This window comes from Leucoraja erinacea, chromosome 27, assembly GCF_028641065.1.
Source record: "Leucoraja erinacea ecotype New England chromosome 27, Leri_hhj_1, whole genome shotgun sequence".
In the NCBI taxonomy this organism is placed as follows: domain Eukaryota; kingdom Metazoa; phylum Chordata; class Chondrichthyes; order Rajiformes; family Rajidae; genus Leucoraja; species Leucoraja erinaceus.
In genome coordinates, this window is record NC_073403.1 from 13,154,063 (window position 1) to 13,181,614 (window position 27,552).

Consider the following 27,552-nt stretch of genomic DNA (forward strand, 5'->3'; position numbering starts at 1 on the left):
CTTGCCAAATGCTTCCCTTAATTCTTTATCTGGTCCTTATCCCATCCAATCCCTGGAGATGATTCCAGCCGGTATTTGGAGAGGTTTAATCCTTTGCAACTAGAACCCTTTTACTCGTGTCTTCCTCTGTGGGGTTTCCACCTATCCGCTCCCACATCTCCTGCCATTTTAGGAGACCTGGAATATACCCTCAGCAACGTGATCATCCCTTTTCCATTCTGAGCCTTCTACGATATCCTCCCTCATTACCTCAGTAATGGATTGTGGTAATCATCATAAATTTATGATCTTAAATGGATTCCCTAATTAATATTGTAATGCCACTGCCCCACCCATTAAGCCTGAGGATTCTATATCTTGGAACACAGAGTTGCCACACCCTTTTAACCTTGTCTTTGGTAACGGTATCATATCCCTCCTGCTGATCAACACTCAGTTCCGTCTGCCTTACCGCGCAGGGTATTAAAACAGTTGCAGTTTATTCTCCAAGCCCATGCCTGCTCTGCCCACTGGGATAACTTGTTTTCCCTTCTATATGTAACTGTGTCCCACACCAAACCTGCCTAACCATGCACCTACTGAGTCTCAATCCTTGCCAGATTAGTTTAAATTGTCCAGAAAACCACCTGCAAACATTTCTGTAAAGATGTTGAACCTGCTCACAATCAGCTGTGACCCATATTGGTTCATCAGGTCTCACTGGCCCCCATAAACAATCTTTGTTTCATAATCCCAAAGCCCTCCCTCCTACACCATTCCATTAGCCACATATTCATCTGACCTTTCCTCCAATTCTTGTACTCATGTACACATGGTCTGGAACCAATTCAGAGAATATAATCTCAACAGCTCACCACCATCTTCTCCAGGTCGGTTAGGTATGGGCAATTAAATCCAGGCCCAGCATGCAAAACCCACTTTATAGAACGTAGACTAGTACAGTACACAGGAAAGGCATTTTGGTTCACAATAGCCATATCGAACACAATGGCAAATTACATTAAATGTGTAGGATGTAGAGAGGTAAAGAACAATGAATGAAAGATATGCAAAAACGTAACGATGATAAAGCAAACAGGCCATTTGTTAGCTTTTTTGGTGAAAACGAGAAGCTAGTGCGACGTGTGTGGGGGAGGGGAGGGGGGGGGGTTGGATAAAGAGAGTGGGAATGCCGAGGTTCCCTCGAACGCCAAACTTAGACTGAGCGATCATTTTGCTTAAGACCAAACGTAGAATGGCAATCGTTTAGCTGAACACTTTCGCTCAGTCCAACTTCTTCTTCTCCTTCTTCTTGCGTATGGCGTGCACAGCCTAAAGTTGTAGGACAACTTGTTCTAATTGATCTTATTTGATTGTGCACGCCAGGTTGATTGCATTGGTTGAAACAGGGCGGACCACGTGAAGATTGCAATCTCCCACCCCACTCAGTCCAACTGAATCTACTGATCTCCCGGTTGCTAAACACTTTAATCCTCTTTCCCATTCCCACACTGACTTTTCTGTCCGTGGTCTCCTCCATTGTCAGAGTGAGGATTAACGCAAATTGGAGGAACAGCATCTCATATTTTGCTTGGGCAGCTTACATCCCAGTGGAATGAATATTTATTTCTCTAATTTCAAGTAACCCCGGTATTTACTCTCTCTATCCTACCCATGGGATGTTTTCTAGAGTGCATCTGTAAAAGGTGATTTGTTTTCTAATTGTACCTTGCACTAATGTATTTTTTTCCTTTTCACTGTCTTGCAGAATTTGTCTAATTTATATGTGATTTACATCCCTGTGTGTGCATGAGTGTGATATTGCTGCAAACAAGAGTTTCATTGTATCTCTATCCCACCACACTTATACACAGGACAATAAACTTGACTTCAACCACAAAATATTGCGCAAAGCTCTGAGAGTCTTGTGGTGGCATTTGGTATCTGTTACTGATACTGACATCCCATTTATTTAATTATCTGATATTAAATTCGTTAGCTGTCATGGTAGGATTTGAATTCAAAATTAATTGCACTAAAGCAACAATTTAACACAAAGTTGAATATATATACGACTGCTTGCAGTGGCTATTAGGCTGGGAGATGGCAATCTACAAAACAACTTCTCTACATCCATGGAGCTCACACCACTTCAGCCTGATCCAAAGCCTTGGTCCTTGGGGGAGTTCCACTCTCAGAATACTGGTACAATTTAAAGACAGCAGCCCCTACGGAGGGGACTGTCAGTGTATAAGGGCATAAGAGATTACATCCAATAGTTCCCTCATGGAATCATCTTATAAATCCTTCGTGGTGACAAAGATATGGTTCAAGCAGAATTGAGAAACGCAGGGATGAATTTAAGTGCTGGTACTGCCGTGGACTACTGAGAGTGGGCATTAAAGATTTAAACAAGCCCTGACTGACCTCTCTAGTGGACCTAAAATGTCATGGGCATACAGCACAGAAACAAGCCCTTCAGCTTGAGGATGGAGGAAGTCATTGGATGACGGGGCAGAGGGTGCAGGAAGAACATTGTGCATGTGCAGGGGGTGTGAATGTGGGTGGAAGAGAAGGAAGGGGTTCTTGAAATTGGAGAGTTCAATTTCATGCTGTTGGGTTGTAGACTACCCGTTGAATATGAGGAGCAGTTCCAGTCTGTATGGCCTCACTTTTGCAGTTGAGGAGGAGGTCAAGGACAGAATATGGGATCTGAATGAACTGGGGAAGTGGACCAAGAAATGGCAAATGGAAGAGCAAGGTCTTGCATTTTGGAAAGTTAAACCAGGATAAGATTTACAGAAAATGGTAGGGTGCTGAGAGTATGACCCACAGATTCCACAGAGAGCCCCAGGGATTCATGTAAACAGTTCTGTTCAATGGACAACACGGGGAGACAGTGGTGAATAAGGTGTTTGGCAAGCTTGCCTTATCGGTCGGGTCATTGAGTACAGGAATTGGGGCATCCCATTACAACTGTACATCATCGGCGGTCACTCGAAACAAGTATGACTGTCCTCTCCTTTCCATAGTGTCGTCTACTTGTGGGTCTGCAGATGTCTAGAGGCTGATCCGCGGTCCACACACCTTGGTGCAACGTGGGCAGTGGAGACTGGTGGTGATTGGTAGTCGTCGAGCCCCCCTTCTCTCTCTCCTTATGGTGCTGTGGCTTTGTCTCTGCGACACGGCGTAGTTCCATTTTGTGACGTGCAGCTCCTTCCTGCACGGATTTTCTCCAGGGGCGCCTGCCCAATGCAATTTGCACCCAGTTGCTCGATGTGATGTGGAATTTCTTCAGACTGTTCTTGATGTTATCCTTGAAGTGTTTTTTTTGGCCCACCGACCTTCCTTTAATTGAGAGTACAGGATTTGTTTAGGGAGAAGTGTGTTGGATATGTCGATGACATGGCCCGTCCATCGAAGTTGGTGCTGCATTATTGTGGTGGTGATGCTGGTCATGTTGGCTTCCTCCAAAACCCTGATGTTGGTGCGCTTGTCCTCCCAGCTGATCCTTAGAATCTTTCGTAAGGATCTTTGATGGTATTGTTTCAGGGCTCTCAGGGGCCTGCTGTAGGTGGTCCATGACTCGGCTCCATACAACAGGGTGGAGAGGACAACGGCTCTGTGGACCAGCAGTTTTGTTTGAGCCTTTAGGTCTCGGTCTTCAAAGACTCTTTTCCTGAGTCTGGCTTAGGCTCACAAATCATTGCAACTATAAACACTTGGAATATTGTGAAATTCTAGTCAGTCAGCTATAGGAAGGATGTCACAAAGTTGGAAAGGCGATGGAGAAGATTTACAAGAATATTATTGGCAATGGAAGGCTTAAGATAAAGAAACAGGAAGCAAAGAGTAGGAGTAAACGGGTCCTTTTCACAATGGCAGGCAGTGACTAGTGGGGTACCGCAAGGCTCAGTGCTGGGACCCCAGCTATTTACAATATATATTAATGATCTGGATGAGGGAATTGAAGGCAATATCTCCAAATTTGCGGATGACACTAAGCTGGGGGGCAGTGTTAGCTGTGAGGAGGATGCTAGGAGACTGCAAGGTGACTTGGATAGGTTGGGTGAGTGGGCAAATGTTTGGCAGATGCAGTATAATATGGATAAATGTGAGGTTATCCATTTTGGTGGCAAAAACGGGAAAGCAGACTATTATCTAAATGGTGGCCGATTGGGAAAGGGGGAGATGCAGCGAGACCTGGGTGTCATGGTACACCAGTCATTGAAGGTAGGCATGCAGGTGCAGCAGGCAGTAAAGAAAGCGAATGGTATGTTAGCTTTCATTGCAAAAGGATTTGAGTATAGGAGCAGGGAGGTTCTACTGCAGTTGTACAGGGTCTTGGTGAGACCACACCTGGAGTATTGCGTACAGTTTTGGTCTCCAAATCTGAGGAAGGACATTATTGCCATAGAGGGAGTGCAGAGACGGTTCACCAGACTGATTCCTGGGATGTCAGGACTGTCTTATGAAGAAAGACTGGATAGACTTGGTTTATACTCTCTAGAATTTAGGAGATTGAGAGGGGATCTTATAGAAACTTACAAAATTCTTAAGGGGTTGGACAGGCTAGATGCAGGAAGATTGTTCCCGATGTTAGGGAAATCCAGGACAAGGGGTCACAGCTTAAGGATAAGGGGGAAATCCTTTAAAACCGAGATGAGAAAAACTTTTTTCACACAGAGAGTGGTGAATCTCTGGAACTCTGCCACAGAGGGTAGTTGAGGCCAGTTCATTGGCTATATTTAAGAGGGAGTTAGATGTGGCCCTTGTGGCTAAGGGGATCAGGGGGTATTGAGAGAAGGCAGGTACGGGATACTGAGTTGGATGATCAGCCATGATCATATTGAATGGCGGTGCAGGCTCGAAGGGCCGAATGGCCTACTCCTGCACCTAATTTCTATGTTTCTATTGGCAATGGAAGGCTTAAGATAAAGAAACACTGGATAGGCAGGAGATTGAGGGTTGGTCTATTGAGATATAAAGTAGGTGGATTGTCAGTCTTTTTCCCTAAGGTAGGGGATTCTGAAACTAGACGACATAGATTTAAGTTGAGAAGGGAAAGTTTTATACAAGGCCATGAAGGGTAACTTCTTCACACAGGTGATGGTGAGTATGTAGCTCGAGCTGCCGAATAAGCTGTGTACAGGGGTGCAGTTATAATGTTTCAAACATTTAAAAGAGAGGTACATGGAATGGAAAGGTTGGAGGCATGAGCCAACCACAGGCATCTGCAAATTGGGCAGAAGGGCCTATTTCCACACTGGACATCTCTGGATCTAGGTACAGGCGACCCCCGCGTTACGGAAAATTGCCTTTACAGAATTCACAAATGGAATAAAAATTAGGCCAGGAAAAAAAAATAACAACTCTGCGTTTCTCGAAGCATGCACCGGTGACTCGGCCTCGCATTAGGAGACATTTGTGATACGTCCCGTGTTTCAGGTGGGGGTGGTGGTCCACACCGTGCCCCCCGCCCCACCGGGACAGGCATCTCGGCTCCCATTAGAAAAGGCATGAGTCAGGGCTCCGCGGTGCTGAGAGCACTAACAACATCTACCTTCCTGCAATCGCCAGGGCAACCGCGGGCCCAGAGGTTGCGAAGGGAGGGAGGGATTTACGTGGAGACGCTCGGCAACTCCCCGCCTAGCTCTGTCTTTGCTCATCACACAGCCGGAGCTGCTCAGGACACCTCACCGGAGCTGCCGCCCTGAGGCTCCATTAGTATCTCTTCCTCGCACCAGCAAGGCTGATATTCTCCCTCCCCATCTCTTTCCTCTCTCCCTCCCCATCTCTTTCCTCTCTCCCTCCCCATCTCTTTCCTCTCTCCCTCCCCATCTCTTTCCTCTCTCCCTCCCCCTGCCTCCGGTGTGTCACCCACTGACGGCAGGAGCAAAGATACCACAGGCTCCTCTAGTATCTCTGGGCAGGAGGGAGACGTCCAGTGAGCTGGTGTCTGAAGCACGGGGTTTGAACAGGTTAGTGCTGGGTTCAGATCAGAGTCGAGGTGTTGTCGGAACCTGTGGCTCTCTTCTCCAGGACTTTGCAACCGGATTCGCTCAGAAACAGTGTGTGCGTGTGCGTGTTTACCAAGAGATAACTTGTGCGGTGATCTGTAGTGTTGACGTGGGGGCGGCACATTCAGATTAACTTTTAAATACGCCCGAGTGCGGTACAAAGGTCACAGACTGAGAGCGTTGATTCCACATGCCTGTTTACTTTAACAAATTGGAGGCTTCACTCTGGTATAGCTGAACCTCCCCCTGATGGTCAACCCCGCCCCAAGAGGCTGGCTTGCTGTCTGAGCCCAACTCCACTTTGCTTGCACTTGTCCAAGTGTCCCCTTTCTCTCTGCTTTATACAGACCCGTGTGTTCCGATCAGTCTCCAGATCAAAAAGTACAAAGTCAAGGTAGGTTCAGAGAATGTGAACCCCAACCCCCCCGGACCCTTAACTAGAACGTTATTGTGCCGGCAGGAGATTTAAAATGTCTTTACTGTACACAGGTACACCTCAAAGTGGTCACCCAATCTACATTTGGTTTCTCCAGAGTAGAGGAGACCACATTGGTGAGAACTGTGTGTGCACGATTTTGGAAGAAGTGTGTGTGAATCGCTGCTTCACTTGGGTGAAGTGTTTGGGGGCTGGATAAAGGGAACGGAGATGGTGTGTTTGGTTCAGTTGCTTGGGGAAGTGCTGTGGCAAGATGAATGAGAAAAGGGAGGATGGGGTGAAAGGTTGTTATACTTGCTGGAGGTCTGTGACTAGTAGTGTTCTGTAGGGATTTGTGCGGGGGACATTGTTTATGATTTATATAAAGGACTTGGATGAAAACGTGGATGGGTTGGATAGTGAATTTGCAGATGACATCAATATTAGTGGAGTCCCCGGACAGTGAAGAAGGCTGTCAAAGGGGTACAGCGGGATTTTGATGAGTTACAGATGTGGATGGAGACGTGGCGGATGGAGTTTAATCTGAACAGGCGTGAGGTGTTGCACTTTAGGAGGTTGTAAGCAGAAAGTATACAGTTAATGGCATGGCCCTTAATGGCACTTGATCTTGGGGTCCTAGCCCAAAGCTCCATGGCATTACGGGTAGATGTGGTAATGACAGCTTATTGGTTATTTTTTATTTTATCATTCAGGGAATTGATTATAAAAGTCAGAAAGTCATGTTGTAGTTTTATAAAAATTGGGTTGAGTAGTATTGTGTGCAGATGTACCCTTTATTCTTTACACTGTGGACAGCTTAAATGTATTCATGTATAGTCTTTGACTGGATAGCATGCAAATAAAAGCTTTTTTGCTGCATGTTGGTACACATGCGTAACTAAACTAAATTAGTTCTGGTCACCCCATTACATAAAGGATATAGGGGCTTTGGAGAGGGCCCAGAATATGTTTACCAAAATGCTGCCTGAATTAGAGAATATTAGCGATAAGGAGAGATTGGACAAACTTGTATTGTTTTCTCTGACATGTCGGAGGTTGAGGGGAGACTTAGAAAATTTTGAGAGCATAGCACCTATTTTTCCGTGGGTAGAAATGTCAAAGGCAAAGAGTATATCTATAAACTGAGAGAGAAATGTTTCAAGAGCTGTGCAGGACAATTTGTTTTTGAGTGGTGGATGCCTGGAATATGCTGGTAACAAATATAATTGTGGCATTTAGTACTATTTTTGTGATTTGGGCTGGGTAATCGGGTCTAGGAAAATCAGAAGATGGTCTCTTTACACAGCAGATGGAGATTGGAGTGAAGTCAATGGAGAAGTAGAGTGGGAGGAGGTGTAGAGTCATACAGCATGGAAACAGGCCATTCGGCCAATTTGTTCATACTGACCATGATGCCCATTTCAGTTATTCCAATTTGCCTGTGTTTGACTCGTATCCCTTTGAACCTTTCCTATCTATGTACCTGTCCAAATGTTGTTAATTGTACCTGACTTGGCCATTTCCATTGGAAGCTCAGTCCATATATGTACCACTCGTTATGTGAAAAATTTGCCCCTTGTGTTTTTGAAACCTTTCCCATCTTAGCTCAAACCTCCACCCTTTATTTTTTGATTCCCCAATCAATGGAAAAGAGACATCCACGTGAAAAGACGCCCCTCATGATTTTAGACAATAGGTGCAGGAGTAGACCATTCGGCCCAACGAGCCAGCACTGCCATTCACTGTGATCATGGCTGATCGTCCACAATCATAACCCCGTTCCTGCCTTCTCCCCATATCCTTTGACTCCGCTATCTTTAAGAGCTCTGTCTAACTCTTTATAAACCTTTAAGGTCGCCTCTCAACTTTCAATAATCCAGAGAATAAGGTCCAGCATCTCCTAACTCGTGCTCCCCAGACCCAGTGTAGGGCCTGTCCCACTTTCACAACCTAATTCACAACCTTTTTTACTCGTGGACATTTTTCATGTTGAAAAAACGCCCCGACCTACTTGATGCCACGAGTACCTACAACTAGCATCACGACCTGCTACGACCTACCTACGACCTTGTGACAACCATCCTGCGAGTATGAGTCGAGGGTAAACTCGGCAGAGGTCGTGAATTAGGTCGTGAAAGTGGGACAGGCCCTTAAGATGAGATCCTCATTGATATTTTTTACACCCTGTCCACATTAATGCCATTCTTCCAATAGCTGAGCGACCAGTACTGTACACAATACTTTATGTGCAGTCTCATTAATAACTTTATTGTTGCAACATGATGTCCAAACACCTTGAGGAATTTTGCTAGACCATAGCATATTGATCCCAAGGACAGGCTCTTGAAGCCATGTGCTTTAGGGGTTTCCCTTTGGTTTGTCCCAGTAGTCAAGCCACATTGATGCCTTTATGTTCCAGGATCAAATTCTGCAAGTAGAGCCCCTGACCTGAGATCTGGAAGGTGTTGACAGCTTTCAATGAGTATGAAATAAGATTATTCTAATTTACAGTATCTTTAGTGAAGGACACGTTTGCTTATTGTAGCCAAAACAAAATGTTCTTGTTGTCATTAACCAGTAAGAACAAAAGCTTGCAAGAGGTAAGACATTACATACAGAGAGAATTGGGTACTCACCAATAATGCTGGAACCGCATCATCACTATAGGTCATTGGTGGAAAGGTTAGCAAACTGAAGCTACGGTATCCAATAGCAAGGTCAAAGAGGTAGATTTGAAGTAGAGCTGGAGGCTGTAGAAAGTGAGCTGGGGTGGGCGCACATTCCAGATATTGATCAACTGCATCATTCAGGGTGGAGAACAGAAGTTCCAAAATAAAAAGGAAATGCAGCAAAATGGAACTGATTTATGCAATAATAATGATCTAAATAGTTCGAGCATGTGGCATTTTCTAGTTCCCAGGTTGGTGCATTGATATGACGTTATATGGACAACGCAGAATCTGATGCAAAAAAGGCTGCTCTTTAAGTCCTTGAGCCACAACTTTGAATTAGAGTACTGATATCATTGGTTCCAGATTGAAACGGCTCATAATTTCCATCTGCTCTTACTTCCGTAGGGTCCCTCTCTGGCCCTTCCTATTCTCAGTTTCTTTATCTCCATTTCAGCAGCTTGCAAGCACATGGACTCCCACTGCTCTCTCTACACCTTCACAACTTTAATTACGTTTTTTAAATTGATAGGGCCAAAGAGCCTGTTTCCATGCTATACAGGTAACCATGTAAGCTGATGAGGGGGGAGGTAAACATAGTCTTCTTGGACTTCAGCAAGGCCTCCACAAATGCTGCCTGTCCTGCTGAGTTCCCCTGGCACTTTTTTCCCTCAAGATTCCAGTATCTACAGTGTCTAGTGTCACAATAATACCTTTGCCTTCCTGTCACTCGGCTGATTTTGGATCTGATTTGCCCCTCTTCATTGGATTTTATTTATTTGTCCAGTCTGCCCTCAATCGACTTGATCATTAATGATCTCTCCCACAGGCCTTTGGATGCGAGAAGCCTGTATCCTGCAATGGAAGCCAACCCACTGGAAGGATGCCATATTGGCCTACTGCGCTGGTTTGTGGCTGCAACACAGATTCTTGGGTTGTCTGCAGTAATCATAACTGGTGTGTGGCTGGGTCACTATCAAGGAGGCTTTGCATGGGATGGAAGTGCGCAACAGTTCAATGTTCACCCACTGTGCATGGTGCTTGGAATGGTCTTCCTCTATGGAGATGGTGAGTACCTGATTCTCTCTGCATGTTATGTCTCGATTTGAACAACTAGATTTTGTTCAAAGTCATTCTGTGCAGCTAATGAAAAGTGATAAGGCTGACAGCGGCAATAATAACTCCACGCCACACCCCATGCTGACTAACTTATCAATGAAAAAAAGAGTAACACAAGTCTATACTCCTGCCCTGTAGCTTGTCTGGATACTTATTGCAAATACACTGGCTGATAGTCATGAAGAGAACTTTATTGGAAGTCAGAAGAATGTGGAGTCTGAAAAAGCACCCCAACCCTAAACATTGCCTATCTATGTTGTCTGGGGATGTTGCCTGACCCACTGAGTTAATCCAGCGGTTTGTCTTATTTGTACTGGAGGTCATAGATTTGTTTTCAAGTCCCCTGACCATGGTGGACATTCTTATGATGGTGGACAGTATGCTCACCACCTGGAACTCAGAATCATATGGAGAATTCAACACGGTAATTGGTTGTTTAGACCACTGAGTCTGTGCCTCCTATTTACACAAAGCCACTACTGCCAACATTCATGCCTGAAGAGTCTGAAGAAGATCCCGGCCCGAAACACCACCTATTCATTTCCTCCACAGATGTTGCCTGATCCACTGAGTTAATCTGGCACTTTGCGTTTCGCTACATTAATCCCATTCTATTCTCCGCACATCCGAGCAACTCCCCCCAGGTTCTACCCCTCATCTACACACTGGTTAATTAACCAAATAATCAGCAAGCCATTGGGACATTAAAAGAAAACTGAGCCCATAGGCGAATTGCATGCAGTGGCAAGAACGTGCAAACTCTCAGCAGGCAAAACCCGAGGGTGGGATCGGACCCTGGTCACTGGAGGTGTGAGGCAGCAGCTCCACCAGCTGTGCCAATGTCCTTATTTGTATCTAAGTATTTACTTTGGATTTAATTTGGTTCATTTTAAAATTCATATTTGTTTAAAATCTTTTCAAAGACCTTCAGCATCAGACGTATTTTGGAAGAATAAAATGTGTGGCATTTGCTGCAATGATTGTGTGGATTGTAAATAGGCTGGGAGTTGAGAGGCCTCTCAAGGTAGATTTGGAATAGAGAATGTGAACAGTTTGGGTGGCAAGTGTGGGAATGACTTTGCGAAGGGTTGGTGAATTGGGTTACTTGCAAAGATTCAAAGTAGGGAACAAGTCTTAATTTCCATGGTCTTGACTATCGATTGTCAATACTTTTGATGGTGAAATCAGTTGGTCATTCTGAATGGGGCTTGCTGCTTTCTGGAACCTTGCTTGTTTTCCCCATATCGCTGTGAAATACTTGATGGTCCCATTAATTATCAGAGCATGAATGTCACACAAAAGGGTACTGTTAGAAAGAAAATGTTACTTCAGAATTTGCATTCCTTTTCAAGTCCTGACCATGGTGGATATTCTTACATTGGAGTGGAGTGGACTGCTCTGGACCAGATCCCAGGTGGCCCATAATGTCGTCAGGTTTTATCCATCAATGTTGGATACCCTTGGCAGATTAGGCAGCATCCATGGAGAGAGAACCAGAGTCAGTGTGTCAGTTTGATGATCCTTTAGTTAGTTGGTCGTCAATCTGAAGCATTGGTTGTGTCTGTGTACTTAACTTGCAGAGGTTGTCTGTTTTGCTTCAGATTTGCAGCACCTGCAGATTTTGCTCCCATTTCTATGAATCTGCAGCTGGGCCAATTCCTAGTTATTATACAAACAAGGGAAGGAGACCTGCCCTTTTAGTTAACAGTTCCAAAATACTACAAATTGCAGAGTCAGAGTAGGGGCAAACAGCTGAGGCTAAAGTGGAATTTGCAGGAAACACGTGACTTAGGAATTGCCCTGAGAAGGGGAAGTGACTGTTATACAGCAGAATTGTTTGTCCCTGGAGATTTCACAGTAAGAGTTGCATTTTTTGAAAAATTATGAAATAGTTCTTTTAGCACTACCACCAATGTAATTCCCAAATCCGCCTTGGCTAATTTGCTCCTTAGACCAATGTATTTGATCTTAATTCTTGAACTTTAAAGTTATACTATATTCTGATTGTATCTCCTTAGATCATTGTTTTTCATAAAATTGCCATTTAATCCAGTTCTACCAAACTGGACAGGATTTCAACTATCTTCTGGATTGACATAATGTATGCATTTCTATCAACTCATATTCCAAAATAGTTTGACATTTTTATTTGCCCAGTTTAATACGATTGCACTGCTCAATGCTAATTGTATTATATTTAACCGGGCTGGTTTTAACTCTAAATTAAGGCTTCATTCAATTGCCTTTGTATATCTATTATGAAGACCCATAAACTACTGACAACATTATGTGCCCTATTACATTACTTCCACTCATAATTATATCATTTTATAATTTTTGTTTCTGCCAAATTTATTTTGCATATCCACCCTTCCTACTATTATTATTGGACACACCCTTTCCTCTCCTATCAGTCTTTACGAAGCCAAGTGCACTGGAATATTTCCACGCTGTAACCTGTAGCCACACCTTCACAATGCTATTGGATCAAAACCATTTTAAGTTTATTTATGCTATGAGTTCTATTGTGTTAGAGGCTGTGTGCATTCAGATAAAGTGCTTTACATTTTAACTTTCAACTTTTATCCCTAAAGTGACCTTATTCACTGGCGATTAAATTCAGTGTCCTAGAAATTCAATCACATGGTCCTGGAGTGGAATGCCACTGTTATGGTTTCAGGAAATTTGAGGTGCAGTACCTGTAAATAAATCATTCCCCCAAGTAAGCAGGCAATGCTTGCTTAGTGTGCGGCTGGGTGAAGCTGTCACATTGTCTCTCCCATTGAGAAATCTGAGCTAACCACTGGGCTGCTTGCTCAGCATGGATAAAATTTACATGGCGTTCTGTGAACAGGTCCCAGCCTGCATGGGCACATACCAAATACAATGCCCTCCATAATGATTGGGACAAAGACCCATCATTTATTTATTTGCCTCTGTACTCCACATTTTGAGATTTGTAATAGAAAAAAATCACGTGGTTCAAAAGTGCACATTGTCAGATTTTAATAATGCCATTTTTATGCATTTTGGTTTCACCATGTAGAAATTACAGCAGTGGTTATACATAATCACCCCATTTCAGGTTTCCATAATGTTTGGGACACAGCAATGTCATGTAAATGAAAGTAGTCCTGTTTAGTATTTTGTTGCATATCCTTTGCATGCAATGACTGCTTGAAGTCTGCGATTCATGGACATCACCAGTTGCTGGATGTCTTCTCTGCCAGGCCTGTATTGCAGCCATCTTTAGCTTATGCTTGTTTTGGGGGCTAGTCCCTCTTTGGAGCACAGAAGGTTATGGGGGGGCTTGATAGAGGTCTTTAAAATGATGAGAGGGATAGACAGAGTTGATGTGGATAAGCTTTTCCCATTGAGAGTAGGGAAGATTCAAACAAGAGGACATGACTTGAGAATTAAGGGACAGAAGTTTAGGGGTTAAATGAGGGGGAACTTCTTTACTCAAAGAGTGGTAGCTGTGTGGAATGTGCTTCCAATGGAAGTGGTGGAGGCAGGTTCGATTTTATCATTTAAAAATAAATTGGATAGGTATATGGACGGGAAAGGAATGGAGGGTTATGGTCTGAGTGCAGGTAGATGGGATTAGGGGAGAATAAGTGTTCGCCACGGACTAGAAGGGCCGAGTTGGCCTGTTTCCGTGCTGTAATTGGTATATGGTTATATGGTTAGTCCCCTTCAGATTTCTCTTCAGCTATAAAAGGCATGCTCAATTGGGTTCAGATTGGGTGATTTTCTTGGCCACTCAAGAATTGACCATTTTTAGCTTTGAAAAACACCTTTGTTGCGTTAGCAGTATGTTTGGAATCATTGTCTTGCTGCAGAATGAAATGCCAGCCAATGAATTTTGAGGCATTTGTTTGAACTTGAGCAGATAGGATGTGTCTACACACTTCAGAATTCATTATGCTACTACCATCAGCAGTTGTATCATCAATGAAGATAGGTGAGCCATTACCTTCAGCAGCCAGACAAGCCCAGGCCATAACACCCCCACCACCATGTTTCACAGATGAGGCAGTATGCCCTGAAATGGGGGGGGGGGGGGGGGGGGATTATGTATAAACACAGCTGTAATTTCTACATGGTGAAACCAAAATGTATAAAAATGGCCTTTAATAAAATCTTACAATGTGCACATGTGAATTTTTTTTAAATTAGAAATCTCAAATTGTGGAGTACAGAGGCAAATAAATAAATGATAGGTCTTTGTCCCAAACATTATGGAGGGCACTGTGTGTCCCTTTTCATGTATTTGCTTGTTAGCTCTCCCTCCGTGTCTAATTAAAGTACCTTGTGTGAGCACTCACAACACTGGGGCCTAAAACTCTTGATGTCACTCTTTCTTGCTGTCACTGTCAGTTTATCTTTGTGCTACAGTATGTTACCCAATCACAGTCATAATAGGCATAGACAGTATAGTATAGCACAGGAATAGGCCCTTTGGCCCACAGTGCCGAACATGATGCCAGGTTAAACAAATCTCCTCTGCCTGGACGTGATTCCATATCCATCCTTTCCCTGCTAATCCATGTGCCTATCTAAAAATCTTCTAAGTGCCGCTATCAGATGTCATTCCACCACCTCCCCTGACAGCGTGTGTTCCAAGCATTTGCTGCACTCTTTGTGTAAAACAAATCTCCTTAAATGTTGCCCTTAGTCCCTTAAAGCAATGCCCTCTGGTCTTTGACATTACTTCTGTCTGTCTACCCTATCTATACCTTTCATTACGTTACGTACTTCTATCATTTCTCCCTTCAATCTTTGACTCTCCAGACAACAACAATCCAAGTTTGTCCATCCTCTCCGTTTGGGCTAATACCTACTAATCCAAGTGGCACCCCTTCTGCACCACCTTAAACTTCTACTTCCTTCCAGTAAGGGGGCAAACATGAACTGCGCACAATACCCCAAATGCAGCCCTACCAAAATCCAATGAAGCTGCAATGTGATTCACTGTCTCTTATACTCAATGACCCGACCAATGAAGGAAGCATACCATAAGTTATCGTTACCACTCTGTCCATGTGTTACCATTTTCAACAAGTTATGGACTTCAACCCCTAAATCCATCTGCACATCAGTGCTGTTAAGGGCCTTTCCATTAATTATATATTTTCCTTTTACAGTCGATCTCTCAAAGTATAGCACCTCCCATTTGCTAGGATTAAACTCCATTTACCATTTCTCTGCCCATTTCTAATCTGTACCCCGTTCTATACTTTTATAGCATTCATCACAGACCATGACTTCATCAATCTTGTTGTCATTTGCCAATTTACTAGCCAGCCCGTCTACATGTGTGTGTGTGTGTGTGTGTGTGTGTGTGTGTGTGTGTGTGTGTGTGTGTGTGTGTGTGTGTGTGTGTGTGTGTGTGTGTGTGTGTGTGTGTGTGTGTGTGTGTGTGTGTGTGTGTGTGTGTGTGTGTGTGTGTGTGTGTGTGTGTGTGTGTGTGTGTACCACAGGGAATTTTAGCAAATGCCTTACAATCCATGTTCCATGTTGACAACATCCACTGCCCTATCCTTATCGATCACCTTTGTTACCTCAAAGAAAAACTTGATCAAGTTAATAAGATACGACTTACCATTTATTAAGATGAGCTGACTGTCCATAATGACCCCATTCTCTTCCAAAGTGCGACATAATGACTCCTGGCTCATACCAGCAACTGTTGTACCTTTAGCCGTTATCTGTGCACTGTGGATGACTTGATTGTATTCATGTAGTCTAATTTGACTGAATATGTCACAAAACAATGTTTTTTATTGTATCGCGACATATGTATCTCGGCGTATCTCAACAATAAACCAAAACCAATACCAATCGCCGTCCCGCCTCCCCGATGCCATTTGTCTGATAAAATTTCTTTGAAGCTCCTTGGAACATTTTGCTACATTAAAAGTACAATATATCTGCAACAATCTGTTACTGTAAGTTGTGACCCGCTGAGTGAGGGAGGATAGGGCTGGGAAACTAAGCCTTGAGTGGACTCGGTCAGATTGTTTGACATCAGACACCAATCATCTGGTTGGATATCTACCATGATCAGTGTCAACGTGGGGTGGGGGATTGCAACCTTCACATGGTCCACCCACTTTCAACGAATGCAATCAATCTGGTGTGCACAATCAAATAAGATCAAATAAAACATATTGTCCCACGACTTTAGGCCGTGCAGGCCATATGCAAGAAGAAGGAGTGTCAACGTTACAAGATACAACACACATTCTGCCTACACACTGCGTGCCCAGGAATAAACCCAGGCAGGGCTAGTTTCCCTCCAAAGACGCTGCCTGACCCACTGAGTTCCAGCATCTGCATGGCATGTTTGTTCATATGAAGTTTCTGCTAAACCAAACCAAGTCTGGTACCTGTACTGCCTTGGGGCTGTTGCTTTTAATGAGGTTTCCATGCATTATAGGGAACGTAAATGAGCTATTAGATAGCTTGGAGTACTGACTGTGAAAGGCATCTGGAAATTAGAAATAGGAAATCGGATCAGCTTACAGCCTAGAGCTTGGTGGGTTCAATTTAAAACAAGGTATTTTGATGTATGATCAGTATAATTACGTTTCTCCTTTCGTATCCCAAGGATAAACACAAATCAAATCACCGTAGCACTCACTCAGCTACTGCCTGTTGTGCATGTGGACCGGATGGAATTGCAAATCTGTACATCAGAATTGAGCAGAATTTTAAGAAGGGCCCTTTGTGACTTGAGAGCATTCCCTGCGTTAATCAAACGTGGCCTTCCTCTGGAGCCATGCAACAGAACAAGTTACCTCAAATGTAGCCAACCCAATCTCCCCAACTCTTGCCTCTACTCAGAATACAATGTTACCAATCATAGGGAAAGCAGTGGAGAAAGGAACTGCAGATGCTGATTTACACCGAAGATAGACACAAAATGCTGGAGTAACTCTGCAGGAAAGTAATAGACTACGTTTTGGGTCAGAACCGTTCTTCAGATTTTCTGAGCATAGAGTAGGTAAGTGAGGTCAAAGTTAAGATCTTCAATGTCCTGCCGGCAGTCAGAAATGAAAAGGTCTATAGAGGGTAACCTAAACTAAACTAATCTAAACCAGAGAGAGTTGTGAGATAGAGGCTGGTAAGTGTTGAGGAGAAGCAGATAAGGAGGGGATGATCGTCAGACAGAGCTAGGTAGGTATAGGTGTATTATTGTCACGTGTACTGAGGTGCAGTGAAAAGCTTTTGTTGGCGTGCTATTCAATAAATAGGATAACACTGCACATAAATGCAATCAAGCTAAACTGAGTGCAAGGGTGCAGAGAAGAGAAATATAGAGAGTGCAAAATATGGTCCTCGGCATTGTACCTACCGTAACAGTTCCAAAGTGGTAGGATGAAGAATCGGGACTGTACCCTAGATGAAGTTACTGCAGGAGTGCTGGGGGGGGGGAGGAAATGTGGTGTGGGAAAATACAGGGTTTGAGTTGCCTGAGGGTAACTATCAGTAAGGGTCAGTGTTCATACCACTGAAAAAATGTGTTCTTTCCAAACACTCACTTGTCCATTTAGTTTTGTTCACCTGTCCTCTGCTCCAATTGGTTCTATTTGCCCATCATCCCCACCCTATTTGGTTCCAACTACCAGGCTCTCCCACCCCCTTGAACTGCTATGTAATGGCAATCTTTCCTCTTCCCTATCAGTCCTGATGCTAAATCTCAACCTGGAAAGTCAACGTGCATCTTTTTGCCTCTGCAGATGCCGCTTAGCCCAATGAGTTGTTCCAGCATCCTGGTTTGGTTCTAGATTGCAGCATCTGCAGACTTCATCCAGGGAGAATGATTTCCTGAATGAGAAGAAAAGGACCTGACGACACAGTTTTAAATAAGATTTTAAAATGTTGCACCCGGAGGCTGAGGGAGCTTGGGAATTCTCCACCCTGGAGGACTCTGGAGGCTCAATCACTGAGCTGATTTTAAATATAGATCTAGTTTTCAGGACATTAACCCGATTTCATTTGATTCATTTTAGTGTAGGAAAATGACAGCGAAGTAGATGAGTCAATGACAGTGAATGGCAGAACAGGCACACAGTGCTGGGTGGCCAACTCCATGTTTCTTGTGTTCTTTACTAAGAGGCGAGACTCAGCCCATCCTAAGGGTGGCTCGGTGGTGCAACTAGTAGAGCTGCCGTCTCTCGGCTCTCGAGACCCAGGTTTGACTCTGAATTTGGGTGCTGGCTGTGCGGAGTTTGCACGCTCTCCCTGTGACCGCATGGGTTTTCTCCAGGTGCTCTAGTTTCCTTCCACATCCAAAAAACATACGGGTCTGTAAGTTAATTGGTCTCTGTAAATTACCCCTAGTTTGTGAGGAGGGGGTGACATAGTATTTTAGATATTTATTGCAACATATTTTAGACACATCATGGAAAAGCAGAGCCACTGGAGAGACTGAGGGAACAACATTACCATTATTGGCCAGGCCCAGGCTTCCCTTTGATGCTTCTCCTCAATTACAAATCATGAACATGTCAGCAATACTGCGACCACATCACAATCTCTAAACATTGCTGCTAACTTAATGTCTCTCCTGCAGCAATTCTGGTCTTCAGAACGCTCAGAAACGAGAGTAAAACCACCGCCAAGATCCTGCATGCATCCATCCAACTGCTGGCACTGGTGGCTGTCATTGTAGGTAAGTCAAGCATGGCAGAGGTATGTAGTTGCATGCAATGACAACAGGGGGAGCATCTTAAAAATGGGAGCATTCTCCAGTGCAGTGAGAGAGAGAGGGAGGCTCAAGGTGGTGGTGGGGGGTTGTGGGGGAGAGAGAAGGCACAGGGAGGAAGGTGGGGAGAAAAGTACTGGAAAGAGGGAATGTTTTCTAAACACGTGACTCTTTTGTGAATGGTAGCAAATTATTTTGTGCCTAATTTGATCTTTTTGGTCCACCAATCTGCATCCTTAAAGAGCCTGAATTATAACACTCATGATATAGGATGGAAAAAAAGGACACCCAAAGTGCTGGAGTAGCATAACGGGTCAGGCAGCATCTCAGGGGAACATAGATGTTCTCCAGCGATGGTGCCTGACCCACTGTGTTACTCTTCCATTTTGCAAACCAGCATCTTGTGTCTCCATATTGTAGGGTGATTGGGATCAGGATCAGGATCTGGGACCCAGATAAACTTTTTATTGTGACTGATTTACTTGTAATGAGGGATGGTACCTGGGTCAAAACACTCAGAGAAGACTGGATTATAGAGCACTCTGATTGGAAACCTGGTCTGCAACATAATAGAGAATCTGTGGTTGCCCATGATGGAGGCGACTGGGGACTGTAATTTGACCCTGACCTACATTTCTGAGGTTAGTGGTCTGTTCCCAATGGGTGACTGGGATCAGTGGTTGAGCTAGATGGGGGTTGACTTGAGTCTGTGGTTTGACTCTGGTGGGGGTGACTGGAGTCGGTGGTTCTGATGGTGACCAAGACATGGGCTCAGTTGTTTACTGCTATTACACTGTAAGACCCCTTTTTTTTCCCCCACTTCTAGGTACGATTGCTGTGTTTGATTTTCACACCGCGCAGAAAATCCCCCAGATGTACAGCCTTCACAGCTGGTGTGGCCTCATAACCATTATTCTCTTCTGTTTACAGGTAGGTTGTCCTTCAATGGACTACCCTGTCCCCTGAGGTGCTCACCCTCAGAAGCTCCAACCTAAGTGGGATTCCCTTGAACTTAACTACCCCCTCCTCTAAAATTGCTTGGGATTGAGGCTGAGTGAGAAACCTCTGAGCTCTCACCGGTAAACTTGTTAGGAAATAGCGTTTAGTGACGTTGGCCAAGATTATCTTTAATGCCTCAGAAACCATGTTAAGTTGGCAGTGTGGTTAGAAACTGTTTGTTAAGGTGGGTGACCTGCTTGAAATGCCTATCTCACGTGAGACCTTACAAACTGAGTTCTGAAACCTTAACTCTACATTTAAATAGTTGATGACAGAGTTTGTTTCTGTTCTAACTGTTGCAATGTACACAGTGTAAAGGAAATCTTTAAGCACTGCATCAGGTAGAGCTCTGATACAATCCTGTGGATGTTCCAGAGCAATCGTGTGAGGTTGCAAGTTACATGAAATGGTTGATGATATTGGGACGAGACTGATTAAACCTCAAAACTCTTACCATCTGAACATGAAAGCAATTTTCATACATGGCATAGTAAGCTGGAAGGCTGGATATGTAAGTGAAAGAGCATCAATACTACAGCCCCCCCCCCCCCCCCCCCCCCCCTTCAGCCTGCTATTCATCTCCCCCCCCCCCCCCCCCCCCCCCCCCCACCTATCCTAAGGCACTGAAAAAAAACACTTTCACCAGAATGACTGCAGCAGCTCAAGGATGTCTCATCCCCTCGTCCCAAGGTCAATAATGCCTGGTCAACAAAAGGAAAATAGAGCAACTATTAAAATTCATGCACATACTGTACCAGTATATAACATATTGTGGATGGGCAGGCACATAGTTGTGGGAATACAGCGAGCTTCTAAACAACTTCTTGTGGAGGGGACTGAACGGATTAGGAGAACACTAAACTGAAGGTGAACACTGTCCATTGTACGATGATAACCAGGTGGCAGCAATAGAAACAAACCACTTTTGCTTCCTCTGTGACAACCTCTGACTACAGATTTGAGGAATTATTTATACCATGCAAGTTGTGATGTCAGTATTAATTTAAAATATAAAATATATGTTTTTGATCTTTTTTTTTTGTAGTGGGTTATGGGACTGACATTCTTCCTGCTACCTACGTTGTCCTATTCATTACGAGCCATCTACCACCCCTATCATGTGTACTTTGGAATGGGGCTATTTATTCTGGCCATTGGGACCTGTCTGGCTGGGATCACAGAGAAGCTGTTGTTTTCCATCAGGTAAGTGTCAAAGGAGTCTGGGGAGGTGATGGGGTTATTGGCCAATTGAGGTAGGAGCCACAGGTAGGGCTTAGCTCAGTGTTGTAATTCCCCTCAAGGCCACTGTCTTCAGAGGTGAGAAATTTAACCCAAACTCCTCAATAATAATGGATGCACAGTTTCCCAAAATCCACCCTAGGAAGTGCCATCCAACAGATAACAGGAGGTCAGGACACTAACAAGATCATTGGAACTCCTCTCTGAATGGGCGCTCTCTGTTCCCTGGTCTTGTTCCCAAGGTGTGGGCTTACTATGGCCCTTGGTTCCCACAAGTAGCGCCACTTCAGAAAGGCAGATTAGGAACTGTCAAATGGAAAGTTCCTCATTTGCACAAATCTTTTGTGTATCGAATTTGATTTAACTTAAAATAGAAACTGGTCCTCATGTGACTGTGACTGTGACTGGACTGGATGTTTCCTGCACTGTGGCCACAGCCAGCTGTGAATTGAGCTCCAGAAACTCGACAATGCCACACTTGTTGATTGATTGAGTAATACAGCATGGATACAGACACTTTAGCCCATCAAGTCCACTCTGACCATCGATCACCCGTTCACACCAGTTCTTGTAATCCCCTGTCACATCCACACCCTACATATTAGGGTGATTTGCAGAGGTCAGTTAAATTCCAACCCTACACGTCTTGGGATTGTGGGAGGAAACTGGAGGGAATATATGCAAACTCCACATAGACAGTAACAGAGGTCAGGATCAAACCTGGGTCTCTGGTGCTTTGAGGCAGCAGCTCTACCAGCTGCACTGTACATCCATTCTCTGATGCAGGGTTGAAGCTATTTGTTTAATATAGGTTTTCAGAGTAAGTAATGCATTCCTTCTTCTTTCATGCCAGCCAGGGGTTGCAGCTGTAGGTGAGGGTGGGAGTGGGAGTTGTGGGCAAACTGATGTCCTCACTTGCACCTCTGATTTTTATTTTCTACATATTAGTTTCCCATGATTTAAGATGAGTTTAACTCTTTTCTCTCGCAGTACCACGTACTCCAAGTACGACCCCCAGGGGATCCTGGCTAATGTCCTCGGGCTGTTGCTGGTTTCCTTTGGATTTGTGGTGGGCTACATCTTGAGCCGGGACGAGTGGAAGCGGGAGGCGAGCCCCGAGGAGGAGGCCCTGTCCATGCACTTCAAGACCCTGACTGAAGGAGGGAGTCCTGACTCACAGCGGGATCAGTGAAGGTCAACGTTCAGATCCAAAGCACCAAGTAAAATTGTGGCAGTGTGGTGTTTGCTGTGTGAGTGTGTGAGCGCAACTGGAAAAGGCAGCAGGTCGGTTCATGTCTGTTGTCTGGTGGTTCACAATGTCAAATTTCTTACCAAATGCCAAGTTGTCCAGGACACCCCCAGTAGATTGCCACTAGGGTCAATGGATGGGGCAGAAATCCTTTGGGTCTGAGTCCTGACCATATCCAGATCTCTCCCTGCTTGGCCAGCCATCCACTTTGCTCCCTATCTTCATCCAGCTCCCAGCAGGCATGGACCATGCCGCCATCAATGCCTCATACCCCAAGCAGGCCTGGGTTAGGGCAACACTGCAACATCAGTGTTGTGAAGGAGAGGGTCAGGGTGTGTTCTAGACGCCAGTCTTGGGGCAGGATATTAAGCTGGTTGAGGAGCTTTTCTCCCTTCCGATCTTACTCCGAGACCTTCAACACTTTGTGCTGTTTTGTGTTTTTCCAGCATTTCCCTGTTTCTACACTCACTTGGGCATGGAGTAACCTAGCAGGTCAGGCAGCATTTCTGGAGAACATGGATAGGGTAGGAATGTTAAAAAATGGTGAGATTTAAAAAAATCAAGCCTGTAATTGATCCCATCAGATAAAGCATAAAAATAACATTAATTTGATACCTAATTCACTCTCATATCTTCAGTATTAAAAAGGTTATGGTCATTTTCATACTCAGAAATGAGCATCTTGTTCCCTATTGCTTTTCCAATTACTTAACACAAAAGCTGTGATTGAGGACAGTCAAAAGCCCATAACTTTCTTAAAAATTAAGAGAACTGAATGAGATTTTCAGTTATTATAGATTGAAGTATTCTGAAACAAATATGAAACTTATCTTACTTGGATGACCTGAAATTAAAGCATATAATTAGTTAGTTACCTAATCGTAGCTAATTACAAAATTGACTGTTGTGACAGAAATTGTAATAAACACCGAGATTACCTTGAAAATTCAAAAATGTGATATTCTCAAGATCAGAACTTTAATATTATTGTATTATATGCTGTAAGTCCATAACAGACAGGTAAAGAAATTAGAATTTCTAGCAAAAGACCAAGTCTTTATGGAGAAGACCAGTTGCTAGCTGGCACATTGGCATATCATAATGAGTAGCATCATCATACTCCTCAGATTGTAACTCTTGTAACAGATATACAACCTTGTTTTTCCTCAACTTTTCAATTTTGGCATTGTAAAATGCAGATTTTTGCTCATCAAACCACGCATGACATGCCTTTCTGCCCACTATTCTCACATTAAGAATGTCCTGTAGATCATCACATTTGGAGTAGTTCAAATTTGGATAATCTCTGCGAATGCTGTCTAAATCAGTCTCTTTTGCTGGGCATTTGTCTAGACAATTTAGTATTTCTTCTTCGGAGACATCTGTTTCAAATGTAAAGAAAAAAACCCACTGAACAGCATTAATAGAAACAAGTTATTATTTGCAGTTTTCGAAAAAAAGTAGATATTATAAAGTTAAACGCTAAAACAAATAGTAAATATCCCCCAAAAAATTCATATTCATCAGTTTCATCAAATCATTTAAATTCATCTAATAAATTACTAGATCATTCTAAACATCTATATATTTCTTAAGAAAAGGCTAAAATTTTTAAATGGCCTGTCCAAATAACAAGCAACAATTCACACAAGAATTCACAATATAACATGATTTTATATGTCAAATGGAAGGAATTTAATGTTTAATTCCCATAAATTAATCCAGAAACATCCACTCTCAAGATAATCAAAATCATTAATGTTTCCACAATACATCTGACTAAAACTGTACTGTGGATATTTAGTATGAAAATATTGATCATGGATAGACAATAACACAACATATAGATGATTTAGATGTTCTTATGACATGATTGTGCAAAAAATTTGATTATCTTGAGAATGGATGTTTCTGGAATGTGATCAATTGGAATGTGGCCGATGCCATATATTTTAAGTCCATATCGGCAGGCAAGACATGGCCGATTCGTATGGGGCCCTAAATAACATTTTTCGCAACATAAGATTAATGTGATTAAAAGCCACACCAAAAGCAAGATAATATGTTAAATAAACGACATACCTTTTGTTTTGTCCTCATATTGCGATCCGTGATGTTGCAGGCATTCGAAGTCGCATTTAACTTCAATCCAGCGATGCAATTAAAAAAAAAAAAAAAAAAACGGGAACGGAAGCACGAACGATTTTTCTTCATCAGCTAGCAGCCCGAGAAAATCCTTCTCCAACAACCAATACAAACCTGCAATTTAATCCCGCAAACCCCCCCAAGACTCTTAACAATGCTAGATAGGAGTCTTAGGAAGGGACTCAACCTACAACGTCGCCTATCCATGTTCTCCAGAGATGCTGCATGACCTGCTGAGTTACTCCAGCACTTTGTTTCCTCTTTTTCCCAAGAGAGGCTTGACTTTGAAAATGTTCCCACAGATTAACCAATTACAAGATCCAAGGCAATTTGGGCTCCCCTGAGGTGGTGAAATGCACCATATTGATCTAAGACTAATGCAAGTGACACTCTCTGCAAGAGGCTCATCTCTGGGACGAATGTCTCATCAGACTGCCTGGGCACCCTCCTGTGGGAGCCAGGGCTGGTTTCCCCATCACTGAGCCCAATGGCATGTCACGACCTGGCATCCAGCCCTGTTCCCAAGCACAGTCCTGATCAGTGTGAAGGGCGAGGACACATGGCCTGCTCCTGGTCCACAGCCCCTGGTCCAATCAACCACTGAGTGAATGAAACAGCTTGCCCAGACACCATTGACAACTGGATCAGCTCAGCTGGCTCCCTGCTCACCAACGTCCTGCTGAGAGAGAGGGATGACACACCTCCAACTCAACGTCTCCTCGGAGACCCTGCTGAACCCTCCGGCATTTTCCCTGCCTCGAAGGTCTATGAACACTGGAGAGGTCACTGAGCAGTTCTCATGTTGATGACACCAGCCTAAAGTGATAGCTCCCCAGTAAATCAGCTCTTTAATTTTGTGGACACCACTTGAGATCTTATTTCCTTTTCACTCTCTTTAAATAGTCAAAACTTTAAAATAACTTCGCTCTAGTTAAACCTTGCAGTCATCGCTGAAAGAAGGATTTATAGCTGAGGGTTCCAACGCCACCAACTTTGACCAGATGAAGTGAATGGACACAAAATGCTGGAGTTATTCGGCAGGTCAGGCAGCATCTCTGGAGGAAAGGAATAGGCGATCTTTTGGGTCAAGACCCTTCTTCAGACTGAGAAGCGAGTGGATTTCCCACTTAGTTACCAATCTAGTAACCAGTTGCCTGGCAACATACTCCCATGGAGGCTTTGTCATACAGCATGGAATAGGCCATTCAGCCCTCTGAGTCTGTGCTGGCAATCAACCACCCCTTCATATCCAGCCATTAAACTCTCTCCACATTCCTATCCAATCCTCTCAGATTCTCCCACAAGGGGTAAATTGCAATAACTAATCCACCTACTAAACGTCTCAAATCAGAGGGGGGGGGGGGGGGGAGGAGGAAATTGTGTTGACTAAGAAAAGCCTGCCCAATTGTGGGCCATTGAGGTTTATTAACACCCTGTCAATTTCCCTGATTCTGTTTCTTGTGAGTGCCCAGGGGTGGGAAAACAGGACGAAATTGGAATGGGAAAGGGTGATGTAGTGACTGCTACTCCTGGGTAGAGGGAGGGGGGTGGGGGTGGATGGGTGTCTTCTGCTGGAATGGGTAAATGGCATCAGAAACAAGAAGGTTTGCTTGTGTCTGCACTCCTGTGGGCACATCATTCAGTATTTATTTTATTTTCCGTATATTTGTGTTTGCACTATTATTTTTCTTTCGAGGAGCAAGATTAACCAACTCCGTCCCCAGGTAACTGAGAGTCCAGAATCTAACAGCCCCATTGCACATCAGCTGGGTAAAATGATTTTTTTTTAACTGATTCCAGGTACCACACCAGTGAATCTTGCATCCGTTGTGCCTATACTGCTTTGTGTAAGATATGTTATTCAACATAGTACTTTGCTGAGCTTTGGAAATATTGAAGACATTCCCAGTAGCCTGATCTAGTCGGACACTTTCCTGGCAGTTTTCACAAACACTCCTGTCATTAACTATCCCATTCCCCACCTTGGTCATCAGCCAAATCCATCCCATCTCAGGCATCCCAGGCCAAGACAACCTCTCAAGCGGCTTATGAGAGAAATCTTGACTATTTCAAAACTGCCCGTCTCCAATATTTATATAATAGTCCTGAGTAGGCCATTCGGCCCTTCAATCCAGCACCTCCATTCAAAATGATCATGGCTTATCATCCAAAACCAGTAACCCTACAACTTTAGGCTGTGCACGCCATACGCAAGAAGAAGTAACCTGTTCTTGCTTTGGGAGAAAGCAAGAACAAGTTACTTCTTGCGTATGTCGTAATTCCGTTAGCCATAAGAGGTATTTACATCAATCCCTTTTCAATTGTCCCACATCTCCACTTTAATCTAAGCACTCTGGGATTTGATGAGCAGTGTGGAGGGAGCTTTGCACTGACAGTATAAGCTGTGTCCTGTATTCACTGTTTCCAATGTTATTTTTGTTTATATTGATCTATCGGTAACTGCCTTAATGCTGTGGGAGTAATTGATAGGACAGTATCGAACTTAATCTGGATTTGCTGAACAGCATTTTCTGGTACAGCATGGAGGGAACTCTACTATCTCTCTCACAGAACTGGTTACTCATTGAGGCAGTTACCGATAGATCAATATAAACAAAAACAACATTGGAAACAGTGAATACAGGGCACTGTCAGCTAGCCAAGCCACAGCGGTGGAGGAAACAGTCTCCTTCAAGCTCAGGAGCATCTTCAGATTTTAAGGCCAAATCCACCACTCCCTTCACAGACATACCAAGTGTTATTGCACTTATTAGGGTTTTTAAACATTTTTACATGGTCCTAATTGTCCTATTCATACGTTTTTAGAAAATGCTAATACCTGTGAGATTCCTGACTTTGGAAGCAGAGAATACACATAACCCATAGAAATCCCTCACCCTGGTAAAGTACACAAGGGATTTAATAGACATTATGTCTACTATTATATTAAATATGTAATAGAAAGAAGGAGTCATGCAGGTGTCAACAGACTAAAGAAACTGGGC

The 27,552-nt window shown here is 43.7% G+C and overlaps 1 protein-coding gene across 3 annotated transcripts; it reads left to right on the top strand.

Moving 5' to 3' along the window:
* The first annotated feature begins 2,749 nt into the window (after positions 1 to 2,749).
* On the top strand, positions 2,750 to 25,904 carry LOC129710226 (transmembrane ascorbate-dependent reductase CYB561). 3 transcript variants are annotated; one of them, XM_055657072.1, is made up of 7 exons: positions 2,750 to 5,960; positions 6,347 to 6,393; positions 9,913 to 10,151; positions 18,784 to 18,882; positions 19,742 to 19,845; positions 20,960 to 21,117; positions 22,144 to 25,904. In XM_055657072.1, exons 3-7 carry the CDS (start codon positions 9,944 to 9,946, stop codon positions 22,343 to 22,345), a joined length of 771 nt encoding a protein of 256 aa, XP_055513047.1. In that variant the 5' UTR covers positions 2,750 to 5,960; positions 6,347 to 6,393; positions 9,913 to 9,943; the 3' UTR covers positions 22,346 to 25,904. The 3 variants fall into 3 exon arrangements, with proteins under 3 accessions (XP_055513047.1, XP_055513045.1, XP_055513046.1); XM_055657070.1 differs by lacking the exon at positions 6,347 to 6,393 and having other exon boundaries at positions 2,751 to 5,960; XM_055657071.1 differs by lacking the exon at positions 2,750 to 5,960 and having other exon boundaries at positions 5,988 to 6,393.
* The last annotated feature ends 1,648 nt before the right edge of the window (positions 25,905 to 27,552 follow it).

What these genes read in the sequence shown, in the direction of transcription:
- LOC129710226 (XM_055657072.1), top strand. Translation starts at nt 9,944, where the DNA reads ATGGAAGCCAACCCACTGGAAGGATGCCATATTGGCCTACTGCGCTGG. An exon ending in ACTGGTGGCTGTCATTGTAG is followed by an intron (nt 18,883 to 19,741) that starts GTAAGTCAAGCA and finishes CCCCACTTCTAG; the next exon opens with GTACGATTGCTGTGTTTGAT. An exon ending in AAGCTGTTGTTTTCCATCAG is followed by an intron (nt 21,118 to 22,143) that starts GTAAGTGTCAAA and finishes TTTCTCTCGCAG; the next exon opens with TACCACGTACTCCAAGTACG.